The sequence below is a fragment of the Schistocerca nitens genome, chromosome 9 (assembly GCF_023898315.1).
Source record: "Schistocerca nitens isolate TAMUIC-IGC-003100 chromosome 9, iqSchNite1.1, whole genome shotgun sequence".
NCBI classification, from domain to species: Eukaryota; Metazoa; Arthropoda; class Insecta; order Orthoptera; family Acrididae; genus Schistocerca; species Schistocerca nitens.
Genome location: NC_064622.1, coordinates 250,124,379 through 250,144,076, shown reverse-complemented (window position 1 = coordinate 250,144,076; position 19,698 = coordinate 250,124,379). Strand labels below are relative to the sequence as shown.

The 19,698-nt window shown below is 43.7% G+C and overlaps 1 protein-coding gene across 1 annotated transcript; it reads left to right on the top strand.

Moving 5' to 3' along the window:
• Positions 1–1,238: 1,238 nt before the first annotated feature.
• LOC126203717 (endocuticle structural protein SgAbd-6) lies at positions 1,239–19,368 on the top strand. Its single transcript, XM_049938092.1, has 3 exons — positions 1,239–1,418; positions 8,443–8,558; positions 18,953–19,368. Exons 1-3 carry the CDS (start codon positions 1,254–1,256, stop codon positions 19,128–19,130), a joined length of 459 nt encoding a protein of 152 aa, XP_049794049.1. The 5' UTR covers positions 1,239–1,253; the 3' UTR covers positions 19,131–19,368.
• Positions 19,369–19,698: the final 330 nt, after the last annotated feature.

Below are 19,698 nucleotides of genomic sequence, written 5' to 3'. Positions count from 1 at the left end.
ACCTGTGCTTTCTTCCAGTCGTGTAGGACTTTGTGCTGGGAGAGAGATTCACGATAAATGCAAGCTAGGTAAGAGTCCAGTGCTTAGAGTACTCTTTGTAAAACCGAATTGGGATTCCATCCTGACTAGTGATTTGTTTGCTTTGAAATATTTCCGTTGTTTCTCTCCGTCAGAGGTAGTTATTACCATGTCGTCCATAAAGCAATCTGTCCGATGATCAAATTACTTTATGTTTGCACGGTTTTCCTGTGTGCACGATTTGTTGAACGTGAAATTTAAAACTTCGACTTTCGTTTTCCTATCTCCAACTACCACACCAGAATGGCCAACAGGGGACTGAATGGAAGCCGTAGATCCACTTTGCCGTTTTGTATAGGGCCAAGGAGTCTGTGAAATTTTTCAAAACCCTAGACATCACTACAGTAGGGGCTGTGAAGACATGATCAGAGTATTTACAGAGTACAAGGGGACCTTTAAACTATCATTCTTTGCACTGTAGTGAGCGAGGTGGCGCAGTAGTTAGCACACTAGACTCTCATTCGGCAGGATGACAGGTTAAATCCTCCTCCAGCCATCCTGATTTAAGTATTAAGTGATTTCCCTACATCGCTCCAGACAAATAACGTGGTAGTTTCTTTGAAAAGGCCACAGCTGATTTTCTTCCCGATCATTTCGTAATCAGAGCTTGTGCCCCGCCTCTAACGACCGCGCTGTTGACGGGACATAAACCCTAATCTTTCTTTCATGTTCCATCCTTCCACGCCCACACACAATTGTGACGGGAAGAAACCCTAATACGTGTTACAATGCTAAGCAACCTCTGCCGTGCACTTTACAGTGGTTTCCTGAGAATGTACATAGAAAGTCCGCATTGCTGCAACACACGGTTATTGAACAACTCACTGCAAAGTCATTCATTTCTTCAAAGAAAAGAAATACTTTAGTACCACCTACAGAGTTCTTTAGAACCACCGCACATTGCGATACTTCAGATTCACCTGTTGACATGAACAGCCGGCAGCCACGAATTGCCACGGCGGACTGCTTTACAGCCAGGGCGTCCTTCGCGGTTCACCTATCCCACGCCGCGAGCGCAGTCCTGCCCGGAGCGTAACTCAGCGGCAGATGCGTGCGGATCTGGGAGAAAAAGTGGACAACATTCTAAAAGTGTCAGCTTTAAGGCCCAGGCCCTGATTCACGGCGGAGGCGGTCGCGCACTGTTATGGGATGGATCGGGACCTGGTGGAAGGGGAATGTCGCGGCTCTGGGCGCGACGGGACAGGAAGACGATCCTGGTGGGGTCGCCAGAGCGCCCGCTATATAAACCTGGCTGTACGGGGTACCGTCACACTTCTGCACTCTGCAATCTGACTCGTCTGCTGCACAACTCTCCCCAGCCAACAACCAACATGAAGCTGGTGAGTTCCAAGGCTTTTATTACCTATTTAGAGCAAAGAAAGTGCCTTTTGACATTCAACTGTACTAAGTGAGCAAAACTCATGATAATTAGATTTGCAGTAGGTCTAACTTTGTTATACTCCAGATATTGTGCTTTCTTCATCGGGATCTGACCATAACATCTCGTTACCACTCACTGAAGATAATTTTTGATCGTCAGGTACTGTGCTTTCCTCACTTCACTGTTCCTAGGTCCCATCTGGATACCACTTACTAAAGTTAAATTTGTATTGCAGTTGGTGTAATATCGATGTACTTCAGATACTGTGCTTTCCTCACCACACTCCTACTGTATTCCACCTGGTTACTGCTTGCTAAATATAATTTTGGATCGCAGTTGGTCTAACAAAGATGTACTTCCGACTGCGTTTTCCTCACCTCCAAATATCTTTGTCCCAACTGGTTACCACTTACGGAAGGTAACTTTAGAGCTCACTTGTCCTAACATAGATATAGACAGTGTTCTTTCTTGACCTCAGTTTTACTAGATCCCGTCTAATTAACACTTACTGAATATCGAAGTCAGAAAATCTTAGTCGCTAAAGACCACAGTGCTACGACACTTACTGTTGGTTCAATGCTCTTCCTATTCGCTAACCTAAGAACGGGGTAGCGTAACCAGTTCTAAGGAGAGATTAACGTAGAAACCGCACCAGAGTAATTATTCTCCATTGTCAAAAGAGAAGAGTTAGGATAAAGTTATACACCTGACTAGAGACCAAATTCTGCACCTCTGGGTAGAAAACGATGCATTAACTTACTTGTGGGCCCAGCAACCTTTCTTTTTTTTTTTTTTTTGTTGTCAGCTGGTCGATATACGTATACGAGTATTTCATCGTTTTCTTTACACGGTGCATACATTTTCAGCGAAGCCTCTTCCTGTCAGCATTAAAACTTCACAATGTTTGATTTTCTTGTTTGAAACTAAAGCATTTGGGAACAACAATGAGTGAATCGTAGCTTATTTTTTCATCACATGGCCCCAATGTAAGAATCGTCTGGTTGATTTGATACTGCATTATTCACTTTCCTTCGAATGTTCGTATTATTGTCCAACCATCTCATTTTCATGTTTACAAAGAGAATTTAAATGTGTCATTACTTCTCTCGACAGTAGGTTATTAGTTGCTTATGGAAGAAGTTATCAGGCTAATGAAAATAACGCCACTGGATACTGCGGAATCTGATATGACTGCATCACATTTCTATAGGAAATGATTCCATGATCAGCAAAACCTCTCACTAGTAAATGTATATCTTTGTCAGCTGTAGTAAGTAGGTTTACCATTTCACAACCATCTAACTCACCCGAACCCACGAGCGAGATTGTGCCAAATCTAGTAGTATCTGATTCGAATATTGTTAGGCGAAGGCATAACCATCACCCGTAGCCAGTCGGTAATTTGATCACCCATAAACTCATCGCAATGTTTCGAGTTCTGAGATGTCACTATTTGTGGTAATTTGAACGTCCTTTCCGTTTTTCATTGTCATGGAAAACTCAACCACAGACACGCTCTGACGTACATGGAATAGTTACACATAAGGCTTAACCATTCCCATTTTGAAATGGAAGACTCCCATATAGATGGGAATAGAACACACTTTCCTGTTTAGACAGGTGAACAATTACAGCAATGACATTCACAGGAACTGCTCGAATGTGCGACCATTGGCCTGTATCCACGCAGTACAGCATCGGACCGTTGACTGCCGTGTCCGTTCGAAGATTCCTTGCATCTCCGCTATGGTACCAGCAGGACGGCAATTCTAGAGACGTTATCTTCTGTTCCCACGACGGTTTCATACGCCTGCTGCTTCATATGATTCCCAGAGGAAGAAACCCACCCATGTAAGGTCAGCTGACGTGGATGCCTACGGTACAGAGCCACCTACGTTGGTTCATCGATTTCCGAGGATGGTTCTCTGATGATTCCTAACGCCACGGCTGAAATGAGCTGGCGTCCTGTCATGTTACAAGTACACCCTATGTCTAAAATTCAGAAGTACAACCACCAGCAGTTCTCGCAACACATATTTCATGCAAATGAGATGTTTCTGTCCGTGGAAGAATGTGTGGTCCAGTCAACCTATCACCAGGAGTGCCGGCCCACACATTAACACCGAATCGCTGTTAATGAATACCAGGTCGAGTACCACATGGATTCAGAAGTGTCCAAACATTTCAACTCTGGATAGTAGGATGTCAGTACACGTATACTGTCAGCGACTCTAAGACAACTGCTTAGATCAGCGCCACTTGCAAAATGCTCCCTAACGTCGCAAGCTGAAGTCAGAGACTATATGTTCCTCTTTGAAATATATTTGTTTCGATGTTCCCTACCTTCTGTATTGATTTCAACGAATAGTTTTGAAATACACGCCTCCCAAGCCGAAGCGAAATTAGTCCATGCAACTAAGCGTTCTCAAAAGAACATGAAAATACTGATACGGTTTAAATACCAGTTTCTTACTTAGGATTTATTCATTGTGAGAAAGCAACAACTCGTATATTTATCATAGCTAATCGTTGAAATTTTATTAGCATAAAAGCATTTAGATCTATAATTAACAAACGATGAACGTGAAAATTATCCACTAAAACTGAATCTGTTGACAACGTCGATTTTGCGTCTTCCCTACAAAACAAATACGAGTGGAAACTAGCGGTTAAATGTAAGTGGTTATACTGCATGCTGAACTGTAATGAAAGATACAGACACAAAGAAGGAACCTCAACAACATTTATTTGTTGGTAACTGTTTGTTCCAAATGATCACCTCCATGTTCTGCATGTAGTCACTCCGAATAGAGCAATTCCTTGTTGTAGGTAGCCGTCGTTAGTCTACGATACTGGCCGCTAAGATTATAAATACTGTAGTCTGAACTAAGGGTCATTTTACGAGTATATATTTATGCAGCTGGAAGCATGTGTTGAGTGCAAAAGGAAACAGATAGACTCCACTAAGTACAGAAAGCCTGTCGTAGAACGTTAAAGGAAAACGTTGACGTGGAAGAAATAGATGCTTCTGTGCTTTTTCCAATTTTGACAGCACGCTGAGTAACAAAAGAAGTGTGGGCAGATGATATAGGAAAGAATTAAAATCACTAGCACGTAAGGCTAACTGATTTGATATCTAATACTTTTGGATCAGTTTAGTGGCTGTCAGATTTCATGAAAACAACTCTGGTAACATTGCCTAAAACAAAACTATCAGATAAATGTGAAAACTTGTAGTTGACATGTCTCACAAGTTCATAAGATCTTGAAGTGAAAAAAAAGAATAAATATAAACATTGCAGGGTAGTGTGTTTCCAAAGGAGGCAAATGTACCAGAAAGGTGAATCTGACAGAATAAAGAAAAGAGTGACTTCACAGCATTTTTCGGGGCAGATAAACCATCTTATGATATCAAATCAATTGATTTTGAAAATGCAGAGAAATTTATAAGAATATATAGTAGAATATATACGAATTGGGAGTAAGTATCGCAAGTTTCGCTACGTCGAAGAAACAATGAAGAGAATGAAATAACTACAAGTGAAACCGATAGAAATGCTAACCATAAGACTTCTCATCTAAAATCATGAATGGATAGACTATCTAGGACATACTTTAGACGGAACTGAGTCGAAATGATGAAGAATGATAGAAAACTGAAGCGGAAGTTGTTAATATCAAAACTGAGGAAGACGTAATAGAACATGCGAAATTAGTTAAAGCAAAAACATGGGAGGCCGACTGAGACATGCAAAGAAAACTTTCTTCAACATAAACGGTATACTTACACAAAGAACTGGCTTGCAACTGAGGAAGACGTATTTCTGGAGCAGTGCTATGTATTGTAATGTAACTTGGCTCTGAGGTAAGTCATAGAAAACAAAATGTAGATTTCTTACCACACAAAAAGTATTTAAATAATGTAGAGAGATAAGGTACTAAACGAAGAGGTATTACAAAGTACAGGTGGAGAAACAATTCTATGCAAAACCATAACCAGATTAAAATACATAAATTAATTTATTTCATGTATTTATTGCAGTGAACAGATTACCATATGACACTTCCTGGTAGATTAAATAAGATTGCCATATGATGGTAACATATGCGAGGCATAATGAAACCAGCCAAAGGAACAGAGACTCAAATATAAAACCATTTAACGGCGAGAATGAACTCCCTCAGAAAGGCTTCTCCTAAGAGTTACGTTAAAATCGCAGTCGCTTCTTCAATACACATTTTCGCCGCGTCAGTTTCGAATTTAACGACTCTTAATAACCGATAGGAGCCCCTGGTTGCGAAACTTGGGAATAACGTTTACACCTCATTCACGAGTCTCCCCCCTACCAGAACGCACACTTTCGTTGCTTCCACGTTTTTTACCTTCGCTTAAATAAAAGGTATGACCGCACTGACTTTCTAATTATGGTTTTGTTGCCGCCAATCTGCGGACACCTTTGTCCTGGCAGAAGCAGAGTTTGAAGGGAACGTGTAATCTTCAGTCGGTGTTCCAACTGAACTTAAAAACTGAAAATAAAAGGAAGTGTACTTCAAGCATACTTCTCCACTGTGGTGAATCTAATACCACGGCTCACACAAAAACATTAACGTCGTATACGAGGCAATGAGTGGAAGGAAGATGACATCTTGTCAGAACAAATAATAACTGTATTTCATTTACTGACTTTCTGCTACATGGTCTGACCCCTGCCAAAGTATCAGATGCATCTCATATTCTTTCTCTGTGTAATGTCAATTACACTTTAGTACCAAACGAGCTTCCGTTATATTGAAATATGATATTCTCCTCCACTTGTTATCCTTACACTATTGGTCCCGCTGGAAATAGCACATCCCGCTCATTTCTTGTGCTTTTTTATGTACGTTTGTTTCCTGATTTTTCTTCCAGCTATTTAAAAATCGCTGCGGTGTGTATACTGTAGGCTTACGGTGCTACAGCATTATGGTTCAAATGGTTCAAATGACTCTGAGCACTATGGGACTTAACATCTATGGTCATCAGTCCCCTAGAACTTAGAACTACTTAAACCTAACTAACCGAAGGACAGCACACAACACCCAGCCATCACGAGGCAGGGAAAATCCCTGACCCCGCCGGGAATCGAACCCGGGAACCCGGGTGTGGGAAGCGAGAACGCTACCGCACGACCACGAGATGCGGGGCTACAGCATTATGTATGACCTATATGAATAGTGGAATAAAATACACCCTTTAAACCTGTGTAGTGGGCTAAAGATTAGTAAGGTTGGGCCGATGTTAAGATGTTTTGAAGTTATATGCGTTAGACACTATAATGAAATCCTCTTTCACTCTGTGGCTGCTCTAAATCAGTTCATACGTCAAACGAGACTGCAAATCACTTTAACGGCCAGTGTCTTTCAAGTGTGAAGTGATGAAGTGATGCTGAGCTGATACTACATAGACAAGATTACTATTTCAACTAGCTTCCTTCTGGTCTAATAATCACGTTTGTCCTATTCCTCGAGCATTATCAAAGCCTTTGTAGCAACCTACTTTATCTACATCGTTCTGCATCCGTTTAGAAACAGAAATGTAAGTCCGTTCTGCCATCTAAGGTATTCTAGAACATCAATTAAATAATGAATCAATCATCTGTAGCTATGATCCAACATCTCGTTATGGCCGTCACGGAGATCTACAGAGTTATGAGTGAAATTTAGCCTTTTCTTACTGATCCTTAGTATATTGGCGATTTGACTGAGACACTGTTCTGGTTTGGAGGAGCCGGATTTAAATCCCTGAAGGGTAATTCTGGCCTATGACTATCGTAAATTTTGTAAAAAAGTGTCTTCTATCGCTCCCTAGGATTGTCCTTTCAAGAAGTCTACGGTCAATTCACTCGCACGTTTCACTCAGCAGCAGAGTGCACGCTTTGTGAAGACAGGATATAACTGTGTACCTGGCAGGTAATCGAAACCAGGCTCTCGCCATTGGTGTACAATTGTGCCACCAGCTGAGCTACCTTGCTAGGCCTCACAGTTCAACTGAAAGTATCAGTCGGCAGCAGGTACCTCTCTCTAGTTAACAATTTGAATACACGGGGATAGTTTATCAGCACAATGCACTGGTATGGGAGGAACTGTGTAAAGAGTAAAACCGTATCAGGCTTGCGTGGCGAGAAGAGACGTACAGTTCAGACGTGGTGTCAACTTTAGCCAGAATCTCATTGGACCAAATAAAAGTTGTCCCCTTAAAAAGAGCACTTTGGTGGTCTAGAACTGGTACAAGGTGCTCATGTGGCCTTCCACCGCTGGTGTTAAGTCACTTCAGTGAAACAGTGTGCATGTGCCGATCAGCTGTATGGTATCAACACTGTAAAATGAGTCGAGAGGGAGACGTATCATGACTTGGGTCCACTCATTCAGGCTACCATGAACAAGATGATGATGTTTTGATGGTTTGGTTTGTTGGTCGCTCAATTGCGCGGTTATCAGCGCTCGTACAGATTCCCAACCTTTGCTCAGTCCAGACTCGCCACTTTCATGAATGATGATGAGATGATAAGGACAACACAGACACCCAGTCATCTCGAGCCGTGAACAAGAGCCAAGGTGTTTCGTTTCTACGTCTTGACGATTGATGTGCTGTGGACGCTCCTGCCTTCCCACATAACAACAGTCGTATTTAGCAGATTGCCGACAGACGTTCCTAGTTTGACGAACACTCAGGCACCATGTAGCAACTCGACTGGCCCGCTAACTGTCCGATTGTAATCCCCCGGAAAGCGTCGGGAGCTATTTGCAACACCGTGTGAAACTTAGTAATCAAGGTCCCCCAGTTTGATAGCTCTACTGGATCTAATCATCAGTTATTATGTTCAACTAGATAAGACATACCTCCTCCTCGCTGAACTGAGGCCGTTATCAGACCCAGGGGCTGTGTTGTGTGGTATTTGGCGCCACATTCCGCCGCTGATTACCGTTGCCGCCCTGTGTTTCAGCTGCTCGTTGCCGCCGCCCTCATCGCCGTTGTCGCCGCGCGCCCCCAGAAGCCTGGTGAGGCCGTCATCCTAGAGCAGAGCATTGACAACGATGGACTCGGCCAGTACACCTTTGGGTGAGTATCTGCGAATCCGATTACCACAACCTATACGAAACGTATCCATGGAGAAGAAATAAAAACTTTGAGGTTCGCCGATGACATTGTAATTCTGTCAGAGACAGCAAAGGACTTGGAAGAGCAGTTGAACGGAATGGACAGTGTCTTGAAAGGGGGATATAAGATGAACATCAACAAAAGCAAAACGAGGATAATGGAATGTAGTCGAATTAAGTCGGGTGATGCTGAGGGAATTAGGTTAGGAAATGAGACGCTTAAAGTAGTAAAGGAGTTTTGCTATTTGGGGAGCAAAATAACTGATGATGGTCGCAGCAGAGAGGATATAAAATGTAGACTGGCAATGGCAAGGAAAGCGTTTCTGAAGAAGAGAAATTTGTTAACATCGAGTATAGATTTAAGTGTCAGGAAGTCGTTTCTGAAATTATTTGTATAGAGCGTAGCCGTGTATGGAAGTGAAACATGGACGATAAATAGTTTGGACAAGAAGAGAATAGAAGCTTTCGAAATGTGGTGCTACAGAAGAATGATGAAGATTAGATGGGTAGATCAAATAACTAATGAGGAGGTATTGAAGAGGATTGGGGAGAAGAGGAGTTTGTGCCACAACTTGACTAGAAGAAGGGATCGGTTGGTAGGACATGTTCTGAGGCATCAAGGGACCACCAATTTAGTATTGGAGGGCAGGGCGGAGGTTAAAAATCGTAGAGGAAGACCAAGAGATGACTACACTAAGCAGATTCAGAAGGATGTAGGCTGCAGTAGGTACTGGAAGATGAAGCAGCTTGCACAGGATAGAGTAGCATGGAGAGCTGCATCAAACCAGTCTCAGGACTGAAGACCACAACAACAACAACATACGAAACGTGGGTAGCCGTGGAGGAGAAACTGGGAGGGAGGGGGCCCAAAGATTCTGAAGCCGTTGACATAGAATCTCACTACTGGCGTTGTAACTGGGATGCCATGTAGACATCTCTGCCAAATCACGAAAAACTGACTATGCAGACAAGAGGGAAAAGAAGTGCAGAAATTAATATTTCGTTCACATCGAGATTATTACAGATGGATTCTCGGGTGCGACTGAACGAGGGCGGAGGCAGAAACCATCTGTGACTTTGACGAACGAAAATTCACACAATCACGTGATGTGATTTACAAAACTGACTGATGATTTCAAATGCTTGAGCTCCACCCTTCTCAAATTACAGCCCTGTGTCTCAAGTGGTAAAACTGATCGCCATGTTGCATGCAAAGTACACATGAAGAGCTGCAGAGGACTTTCTAACATTGTGAATCATTGTTCGCTGTGGAAAAGGATACGCTGCACCTATCGGCTCTTCTATGCGGTTATTACAAAATGAACGGTGGACAATTCACTAAAGAACATAAGGGCAACTGTAGAAAGAGGAAAAACAGATAGATCAAGTGCTGCGGAATATCCTTTGCAGCCAAGATACCGTCAGACCAATCTGATAAGACTAGGGCCTTCCACAGTGGGGCGATCACAACAGCGCATCCAACAGCCAATTTTGTTCGATTTCGTAAACACATGACGTCACACCTCTGCGCGGCAGCACACGGAAATGAAATCTTACTTCAGTCAACAGTGAGTCAACATGTGAATCGAACCTGCAAAGAAGCTACAAACCTCAGAGTGAGTCACAAGACACGACAAGACGCCAAGCGCGGCCTTATATGCTCCACCGCAAACCTCTTTGAACATATACTCCACAAATGGGGATCAAACGTTGAGTTTTCCCCAACAAATTTATTCGACCATTAAGTATGGCATATTCGGCCAGAAAGTTTATATATGTGATTACGGAATTTAAAGAGTCTAAACATCTACTGTCACCAGGCTTTTGTTCATCTGCATACCCCGTGTCTATCTGCGTCTAGAGTAGATCTCCATGTGCAAGCGTGATAACGTTTGTGCATGTTTGCGTAGCCTGCAACTGAGGCGGCACGTGGATAACAGCCCCGTATTTCCCTGGTGGGATGTGGAAAACTGCCTAAAAGCCGCATCTGGGCTGGCCAGCTCACCGTCCCCATTGTTTTACTCCTGATGTAGGATGCGCTACGTTGTTGTCCGAGCAAGTTAAAGCGTCGAGTCCATATAAAAGACGTGCATAGTTGCCACGAATGGTAGAGCTCATCTTTCTGGGTTCAGGACATGGTCCGGCAACCCGTATGAAGCTATCGTAAATCATTCTGGATATCCATTCCCGACGAGATATTTCTTTTTTCAAATATGGAGGTCGTATCTAAGGGTTTCGTCGTTTTATAGAGAAAACAAAGGCAACAGTGTATCAATGCTAGCTTACATCGTAATCCTCCACCAAGAGTCTCCCAAACATTGAAGCATTTTTCAACATTACGATTTCACAAACCTAGCAGAATTCTATTAAAATGTCAGTAGTCGGCTGCAAAAAAAGGCAAGAAGAGAAGAGACGACGGACAGAATTCGTGTGGGAGTACTCGTGAGAACTACACAAGTGTTTACGATCCTCACGAAGTGGACCTGCAGGAGAAGGTTGTCGGAAATGCGAGACGACCTGTCTTGTAACCGGTCGGTTTAGTTCTTTCGAAAGTAGTGTTAAAGACATGTTCAGGCAACGTAAACAGAAATCTTAGTGAGAAAGGTGACGTTGTTCCCGCGAAAGGCTTTGCACAAATTTAGAGATAAGCTGATTCAGAAAGGTTCTCAAACTGTTGTACTGCCACCGTACAAGGAAGACAAGAGAGGCGCGCCCAGGCGTGCAGAAACAGTCATTTGTCTCTTGCTATATACATGAGTGGACCAGGAGATAAAACGAGTATTGATGATAGGACGTTCCCTCCGACACGCTACGCTACTAGCGAAAACATTTAGACGCCACCAGTTCTTTCGATACATTGACAGTGGAAATGACATAGCAATGTACGGTAAAACCTACTTCGCATGTCAAAGTTAACTTTCTGTCCGGTAATTAACACCACGTCGGAAACATTTACCTATAATAGACATCGTAGTCTGAAGATGACGAGTAACTGTTTAATCAAAATTCTGCAAATTTTCAGCGATACCGTGCGAAGTAAAGGTCGAGGCGCCCAGTAACTTATTATCTCAAAAATAAAAAGGAAACCTGTGGAATCCAGGACAAGAACACGGAAGTTTATAAGCACATAATGATGACGTCTAGGCGAGTAGTGGAAATAATTTGCATTAGAATATAATCTTCAGCTGGGCTGGACTCTTTTAACTGTACCGTCTATAAATCACCGTAGAGAATACCTCAGAAACCATAAGCTAAAACAGGGTGGACTGTCGTGACTTGAAACGCACAGTCTGGACTGTACTGAAGAATCCATATCGACTTCTCTTCATTGCTCAGCGCTGGTGTTTGTAACCAGACTTCATTCCTGCCTCAGAAATAGTAGAGTATTGAAACAAATTTGTTTCTGAGCAAAGCTCGTTACGTAGGAATTGCTTTTAATCTGTCTTCAGCCACGTTCTATTTCGTTGTTTTCACTGTTGAATTCTTAAAAATAGCCTGGTACTACGTAACCACATTTTTTTAGGTGAAGATCTGAAAACAGTTACTTTTCCGCCTTATTTGAAGCGAAAGTTCTCACAAACGTCCAGCTTCACGCATCTGGGAGGAGCGAACCAGAGTCTCTGAGTCTATATTCTTGATTAATATTTACCTTCAGAAACATAATTACAGAAATAAAGTTCATTACAGACACTGCTAATGCCTGGGGTTATAACAGCAACCAGTAAAAATCATTTCTTTTCGATTGCTAGTCAGCCAGAATTCCTCACACTACTCCTTCGTCAGAGGAAGGACTGAAGCAGCTACTAATACCACATTGGTACAACTTAGTATTCAGAATTACTGTCGTTTCCAGCACACAAAACAGCTAGACATTCTGAAAGTGACTGAGGAGTAGCCATGCTGTTCTCACTGCTTCCTGGATTTGTTGAAGGGTTTGGTATAGAGGATCACTCTGCAAACATAATTCACACAAGTTCAATCTGATGTAGTTCGGCGGAATAGGGCAACTAGGTATACAGGGTACAATAAAAATGTATACGAACGAATTTCGAGTGGTTGTACAGGGTGTCTTGAGGAACAGTCTGAGGACAGGAACCCGTCTCTGGAAATGACACCAAACAACACCACGGAGCGTTGAAGTTATAGAGGCCAACGCCTGAGGCTAGGCAGCCCCTTTGGCTGCAAATATGAGCTCAGTCGTCGACCTCTCTGCCGCTATCGCGCAAATCGGTGTCTGCGCTGTTGTTGTACATGTGCGGACGCATTCGGCACCACACGACATCCTGATTGCATTCAGTTCAATTGCATGAAATTCCGCATGTGTTCGTTCGGCGTACAGACACGCGCATGCTACTCAAAGAGATGCCCAGAAGCAGGCAGTGGCCTCTACACTTTCGACAGTCTGTACCATCGTTGAACGACGGTTTCATAGATGCGTTCTTATGCTCAATTTGTTCCTCGAGACACCTTTTACGGCACCTTGTATCACAGCACCTTGACGAGGTCGGCATATTTTTGTAACAGCTTCTTTTTCCCACATTTATCTACTCTGTGCATGGCTGTTCATCTCTGCATAACTACTCCCATAGGCACTTACCTCCATTACCAAATTGACGATTCCTTCATGTTTCAAGATGTGCTCTATTAACGGATCTCTAATTTTAATTTAGTTGTGCCATAAATTTCTTGTCTCCCCGATTCCTTTTCCCTTCTATTAGATGTAACCACACAGACTTCACCATTTTACTGCCACACCACATTTCAAAAGCTCCTTTTTCCTTTTCTTCTTGTGTGAACTGTTCATCTTCCACATTTCCGTCCGCAGCTCGTGGTCTAGTGGCTACCGTCGCTGCCGGTGGATCACGGGGCCCCGGGTTCAATTCCCGACCAGGTCGAGGACTTTTCTCTGCCCGGGGACTGGGTGTTTGTGTTATCATCATCATCATTCGTGACATTAGCCACATTGAATTGTGTAAAAAGTTTGGTCTGTGTAAAAATTGGGACTTTGTACTCGCGCTGATGACCCTACAGTTGAGCGCCTCACAAACCAAACATCATCATCATCATTCGTGACATTGGCTACATTGAATTGTGTAAAAAATTTGGACTGTGTAAAAATTGGGACTTTGTACTCGCGCTGATGACGCCGCAGTTGAGCGCCTCACAAACCAAACATCATCATCATCTCCCACATTTCCACTTCCGTACATGCTATACGCCAGAGAAATACCTCCAGAAACGACTTCCCAACATTTAATTTTATATTCTACTAGGCACCCGCTCCTGCTTCGCACGGGAAGCGCTATCTACGGCCAGACGTCTTGTTTGGGGTAGCAGTATTAAATTGTATACACAAACCTGAATCATAAATGTCCGTCTCTTAATAGCAAACGGTATCTAAATACCTACAGAAGTTTATGATGTTGTTCACGTACAGGTAGAAAAACGCGCCAGGGGCTTCAAATCATGTAGTTAAAAATTACATACAAAAACCTTCCGCGTGTGCTAGTACGAGTAAAACCGTGTCAAAATCGCTACAGCAATTCCTGAGATATACGTTCACATGTTGTTGTTGTTGTGGTCCTCAGTCCTGAGACTGGTTTGATGCAGCTCTCCATGCTACCCTATCCTGTGCAAGCTTCTTCATCTCCCAGTACCTGCTGCAATCTACATCCTTCTGAATCTGCTTACTGTATTCATCTCTTGGTCTCCCCCTACGATTTTTACCCTCCACGCTGCCCTCCAATGCTAAATTTGTGATCCCTTGATGCCTCAAAACATGTCCTACCAACCGATCCCTTCTTCTAGTCAAGTTGTGCCACAAACTTCTCTTCTCCCCAATCCTATTCAATACCTCCTCATTAGTTACGTGATCTACCCACCTTATCTTCAGTATTCTTCTGTAGCACCACATTTCGAAAGCTTCTATTCTCTTCTTGTCCAAACTATTTATCGTCCATGTTTCACTTCCATACATGGCTCCACTCCATACAAATACTTTCAGAAACGACTTCCTGACACTTAAATCTATACTCGATGTTAACAAATTTCTCTTCTTCAGAAAAGATTCCCTTGCCATTTCCAGTCTACATTTTATATCCTCTCTGCTTCGACCATCATCAGTTATTTTACTCCCTAAATAGCAAAACTCCTTTACTACTTTAAGTGTCTCATTTCCTAATCTAATCCCCTCAGCATCACCCGATTTTATTTGACTACATTCCATTATCCTCGTTTTGCTTTTGTTGATGTTCATCTTATATCCTCCTGTCAAGACACTGTCCATTCCGTTCAACTGCTCTTCCAAGTCCTTTGCTGTCTCTGACAGAATTACAATGTCATCGGCGAACCTCAAAGTTTTTACTTCTTCTCCATGAATTTTAATACCTACTCCGAATTTTTCTTTTGTTTCCTTTACTGCTTGCTCAATATACAGATTGAATAACATCGGGGAGAGGCTACAACCCTGTCTCACTCCTTTCCCAACCACTGCTTCCCTTTCATGCCCCTCGACTCTTAAAACTGCCATCTGGTTTCTGTACAAATTATAAATACCCTTTTGCTCCTTGTATTTTACCCCTGCACACGTTCACACACAGAGTAAAAAAGATGTGGGGACTTTAAATTACATATATTTCTGTACATACTAGTTTTCTTTCTACAGTAACACTATACTTCCTATTGCTTGTTTGCCTTTTATATTCTTTATTTGTCGACTGTCGTCAATTATTCTACATAGTAGGAAATATTACTCATCAGAGAAAACTAACAATTATCAGTCAGCAGTTGCCCAGTCTCAAAATTTTCAATGAAATTCAACTCTTTTTCGTCGATGCACCATCGTTAGCGAAAGTGTAGACGCTTCCCAGTGTCCTATACCGAACACTGTTAGGATGGAAAACACACAGTTGCCGTCAGGCAACGTTCCATTCAACGTTCCTCCGGACACATAAACACCATACTAGGTTTACAGTTTCCGTATCATTCTACTCTTGGTGTGCGATGTAATGAAATGATTACCACATTGGCCTCATACTCGGCAACATGGTGGCTCAAGTCCATGTCTGGCCATGTAGATTAAGGTATATCGTGGTTTCCGTAAATCCTTTAAGGAAAATACCGGGACAGTTCTTTTGAAAAAGTTAGGTCGATTTCGTTTCCCACCCCTCCCCAATCAGAGCGTATTTTCCAACTCTACTAACCTCCTTATTTTCCTTTTTAGCAAGAGCGGTTTTTTCCTATCTCCGAATAATGCACCCTTTTTAAGTATGAGTCCAGAGAGCGGAATGAGTACATAGAACCTGTCTACGTTTAGCTATGTCACCGACGCCATCAACCGACACACGTAATGAGCAATGCGCAGGATATTTTAGTTGAGGTACCAGCAGTTCACCCTGAAAGTACGGGGAACTTCAAAAAATAAGCTACATGTTATTATGGCAGGCCAAGTAATTTTTATTGAGTGCTGCTTGATATTTCAAAGCGAAACAGATACATGGCACTATTTTTTAACACAGTCACGAAGTCTCTTTAAAAAATAGTCGGTACGGTCTACGAATTGTTCGACAGCAGAAAACCGTTCCTTTCTCGCGGACCATTTGGTGAACCGCTGTGTGAACGTCCTCGTCGTTAGAAAATGTCTTTCCCCTCAGATGTTCTTTCAGCTTGCCGAAAAGATGGAATTCGCATAGCGCAGAATCTGACCTACAAGACGGGCATCACACACGTCTGTGCGGCCTTGGTCAAATAGTGGGCACCATTTCACTGTGGTAACGTGACACTGCATTTATTCCATATGCTGCCAGAATTCCACAGTGAATTTATGAGCAATTTAGAGGTTTTAGCCACAAGAATCGTACTGCCCGCGAACTTGAACTTTGGTGTACGTTTCCAGTAGTCGCACTATTTCAGTCGCACATTGTCAAGAGCCTGTTGTCTATATAACAGCAGAATTATGTCTGCGTGGAACGCCGAACGTACTCTCTTCTGAGACTGAAACGCTCCTCTTGGCCAATGGTCTAAGCTTGAAACGGCATGTGTTAAGTCTCCACGTAAATAAAATTAACGTGCCGCCTTTAAATAGGTGAAGAGATCCGTTACTGTTCGATGACGCAGTTGGTGGTAAATCAATGGAAACAGTAACTGCCGTTAGATACATAGGAGCCGGCCTTTGTGACCGAGAGGTTATAGGCGCGTCAGTCCGGAACCGCGCTGCTGCTACGGTCGCAGGTTCGAATCCTGCCTCGCGCATGGATGTGTGTGCTGTCCATAGGTTAGTTAGGTTTCAGTAGTTCTAAGTCTAGGGGACTGATGACCTCAGATGTTAAGTCCCATAGTGCTCAGAGCCATTTGATACATAGGAGTAACCATTTGGGATGACCTGAACGGGGCTGAGCACATAAAGCAAATGGTAGGAAAAGTACATGCCAGATTGAGATTCACTCGGAGGAATTAAATTCATCCACGAAACAAATGGCTTCCAAAAACACTTGTTTGATTGAGTCTTGAGTACTTTTTTATCAGTGTGGGACCCATACAAACTAAGATTAACAGGAGAGACAGAGAGAAGATCCAAAGAAAAGCGATACCAAGGGATAGTTTGCTCGGTGCGAAAGCGTTGCGGAGATGATAAACAAACTTCAGTGGCACACACTACAAGAGAGGCGTTAAGCGTAAAGTAAATGTTTACTGGAGAGAGCGAACATTTCAAGAGGAGTCCAGCAACTTCTCTCTTCCTCGTACGTCCACGACGAGAAATTAGAGCGTATACGGAGCTACACTACTGACCATTAAAATTATTACACCAAGGAGAAATGCAGATGATAAACGGGTATTCATTGGACAAATACATTATACTGGAACTGACATGTGATTACATTTTCAAGCTATTTGGGTGCATAGATCCTGAGAAACCAGTACCCAGAGCAACTACCTCTGGCCGTAATAACGGCCTTGATACGCCTGGGCATTGAGTCAAACAGAGCTTGGATGGCGTGTACAGCTGTCCATGCAGCTTCAACACGATACCACAGTTCATCAAGAGAAGTGACTGGCGTTTTGTGACGAGCCAGTTGCTTGGCCACCATTGACCAGACGTTTTCACTTGGTGAGAGATCTGGAGAATGTGCTGGCCAGGGCAGCAGTCGAACATTTTCTGTTTCCAGAAAGGTCCGTACAGGACCTGCAACATGCGCTCGTGCATTATCCTGCTGAAATGTAGGGTTTCGCAGGGATCCAATGTAGGGTAGAGCCACGGGTAGTAACACATCTGAAATGTAACGTCCACTGTTCAAAGTGCCGTCAATGCGAACAAGAGGTGACCGAGACGTGTAACCAATGGCACCCCATACCATCACGCCGGGTGATACGCCAGTATGGCGATGACGAATACACGCTTCCAATGTGCGTTCACCGCGATGTCGCCAAACACGGATGCGACCATCATGATGCTGTAAATAGAACCCGGATTTATCCGAAAAAAAATGACGTTTTGCCATTCGTGCACCCAGGTTCGTCGTTGAGTACACCATTCTCAGGCGCTCCTGTCTGTGATGCAGCGTCAAGGGTAACCACAGCCATGGTCTCCGAGCTGATAGTTCATGCTGCATCAGACGTCGTCGAACTGTTCGTACAGACGGTTGTTGTCTTGCAAACGTCCCCATCTGTTGACTCAGGGATCCAGACGTGGCTGCACGATCCGTTACAGCCATGCGGATAAGATGCCTGTCATCTCGACTGCTAGTGATACGAGGCCGTTGGGTTCCAGCACGGCGTTCTGTATTAGGCTCCTGAACCGACCTATTCCATATTCTGCTAACAGTCATTGAATCTCGACCAACGCGAGCAGCAATATCGCGATACGATAAACCGCAATCGCGATAGGTTACAATCCGACCTTTATCAAATTCGGAAACGTGATGGTACGCATTTCACCTCCTTACAAGAGGCATCACAACAACGTTTCACCAGCCAATGAGAAATCGGTTGGAAACTTTCCTCGTGTCAGGGCGTTGTAGGTGTCGCCACCGGCGCCAACCTTGTGTGAATGATCTGAAAAGCTAATCATTCACATATCACAGCATCTTCTTCCTGTCGGCTAAATTTCGCGTCTGTAGCACGGCACCTTTGTGGTGTAGCAATTTTAATGGCTAGTAGTGTATATCGTCAGTCATTCTTCTCATGCGTCAGTCGTGAATGGAACGGGAAAAAGACGGTGGTGCCAGAAGTATCCTCCGCCAAGCACCATCTAAGCTGGCTTACGACGTAGTCGTGTGGGTACGTCACGCCTAGGAAATAGTCGTACTGATGTGGCCCTACAGGGCAGGTGATGAGACGGCTTTCTCTGCTGTGCCGCAGGTTCAAGACGAGCGACGGGCTGATCCGGCAGGAGCAGGGAGTGGTGAAGAACCAGGGCACGGAGAACGAGGCGCTCGAGGTGCGCGGCACCATCACGTGGAAGGGCGCCGACGGCAAGGACTACAGCATCAACTTCATCGCCGACGAGAACGGCTTCCAGCCGCAGTACACGCAGTAGGCGCTCGCGCCCTCCGAGCCTCCAGACTGACCCGCCCACGACGACCGGCACCGCGGCGCTGGGGGGCGTGGGGGGCTGAGGGGGCGACCGCCGCGGGGAGCCGCCGACAGAGTTCCTTCCATCTCGCACGACGAGGGGCTGCCAGCAATCTCATCTAACCCTCCATCTTCTTTTCTCTCTTATACCCTAAACTGTACATAATTGTTCAAAGTGTCAATAAAAGTGATTATCAGCTAAATTTTTCTTCATATTTATCAGTGCTCATCAGCAAACCACCAGTAAACCCCTACCCTCGACATTAAAGAATCGATCTCCCACATATAAAATGTCCTGTCTCCATAACTTTGTAGACACGTGTGGGTGCCATCTCCAAAATGCGTTGCGGATGGAGTTAGTAGTAAAGAAATAATAAATTGAAATGTAGTAAGCGAGAAACATTTTGCCTTTCATCATTGCGTGATGTGTTCTAGAGAGAGAATGTTTCTTAAAGGTTTGAAAGTATGTGTAAAATTTCCAGAACGAGATTTTCACTCTGCAGCGGAGTGTGCGCTGATATGAAACTTCCTGT

Coding starts and splice junctions, on each gene's coding strand:
- LOC126203717 (XM_049938092.1), top strand. CDS start 1,254: ATGTCGCGGCTCTGGGCGCGACGGGACAGGAAGACGATCCTGGTGGGG. Junction 1,419..8,442: donor CAACAACCAACATGAAGCTG/GTGAGTTCCAAG, acceptor CCTGTGTTTCAG/CTGCTCGTTGCCGCCGCCCT. Junction 8,559..18,952: donor CTCGGCCAGTACACCTTTGG/GTGAGTATCTGC, acceptor GCTGTGCCGCAG/GTTCAAGACGAGCGACGGGC.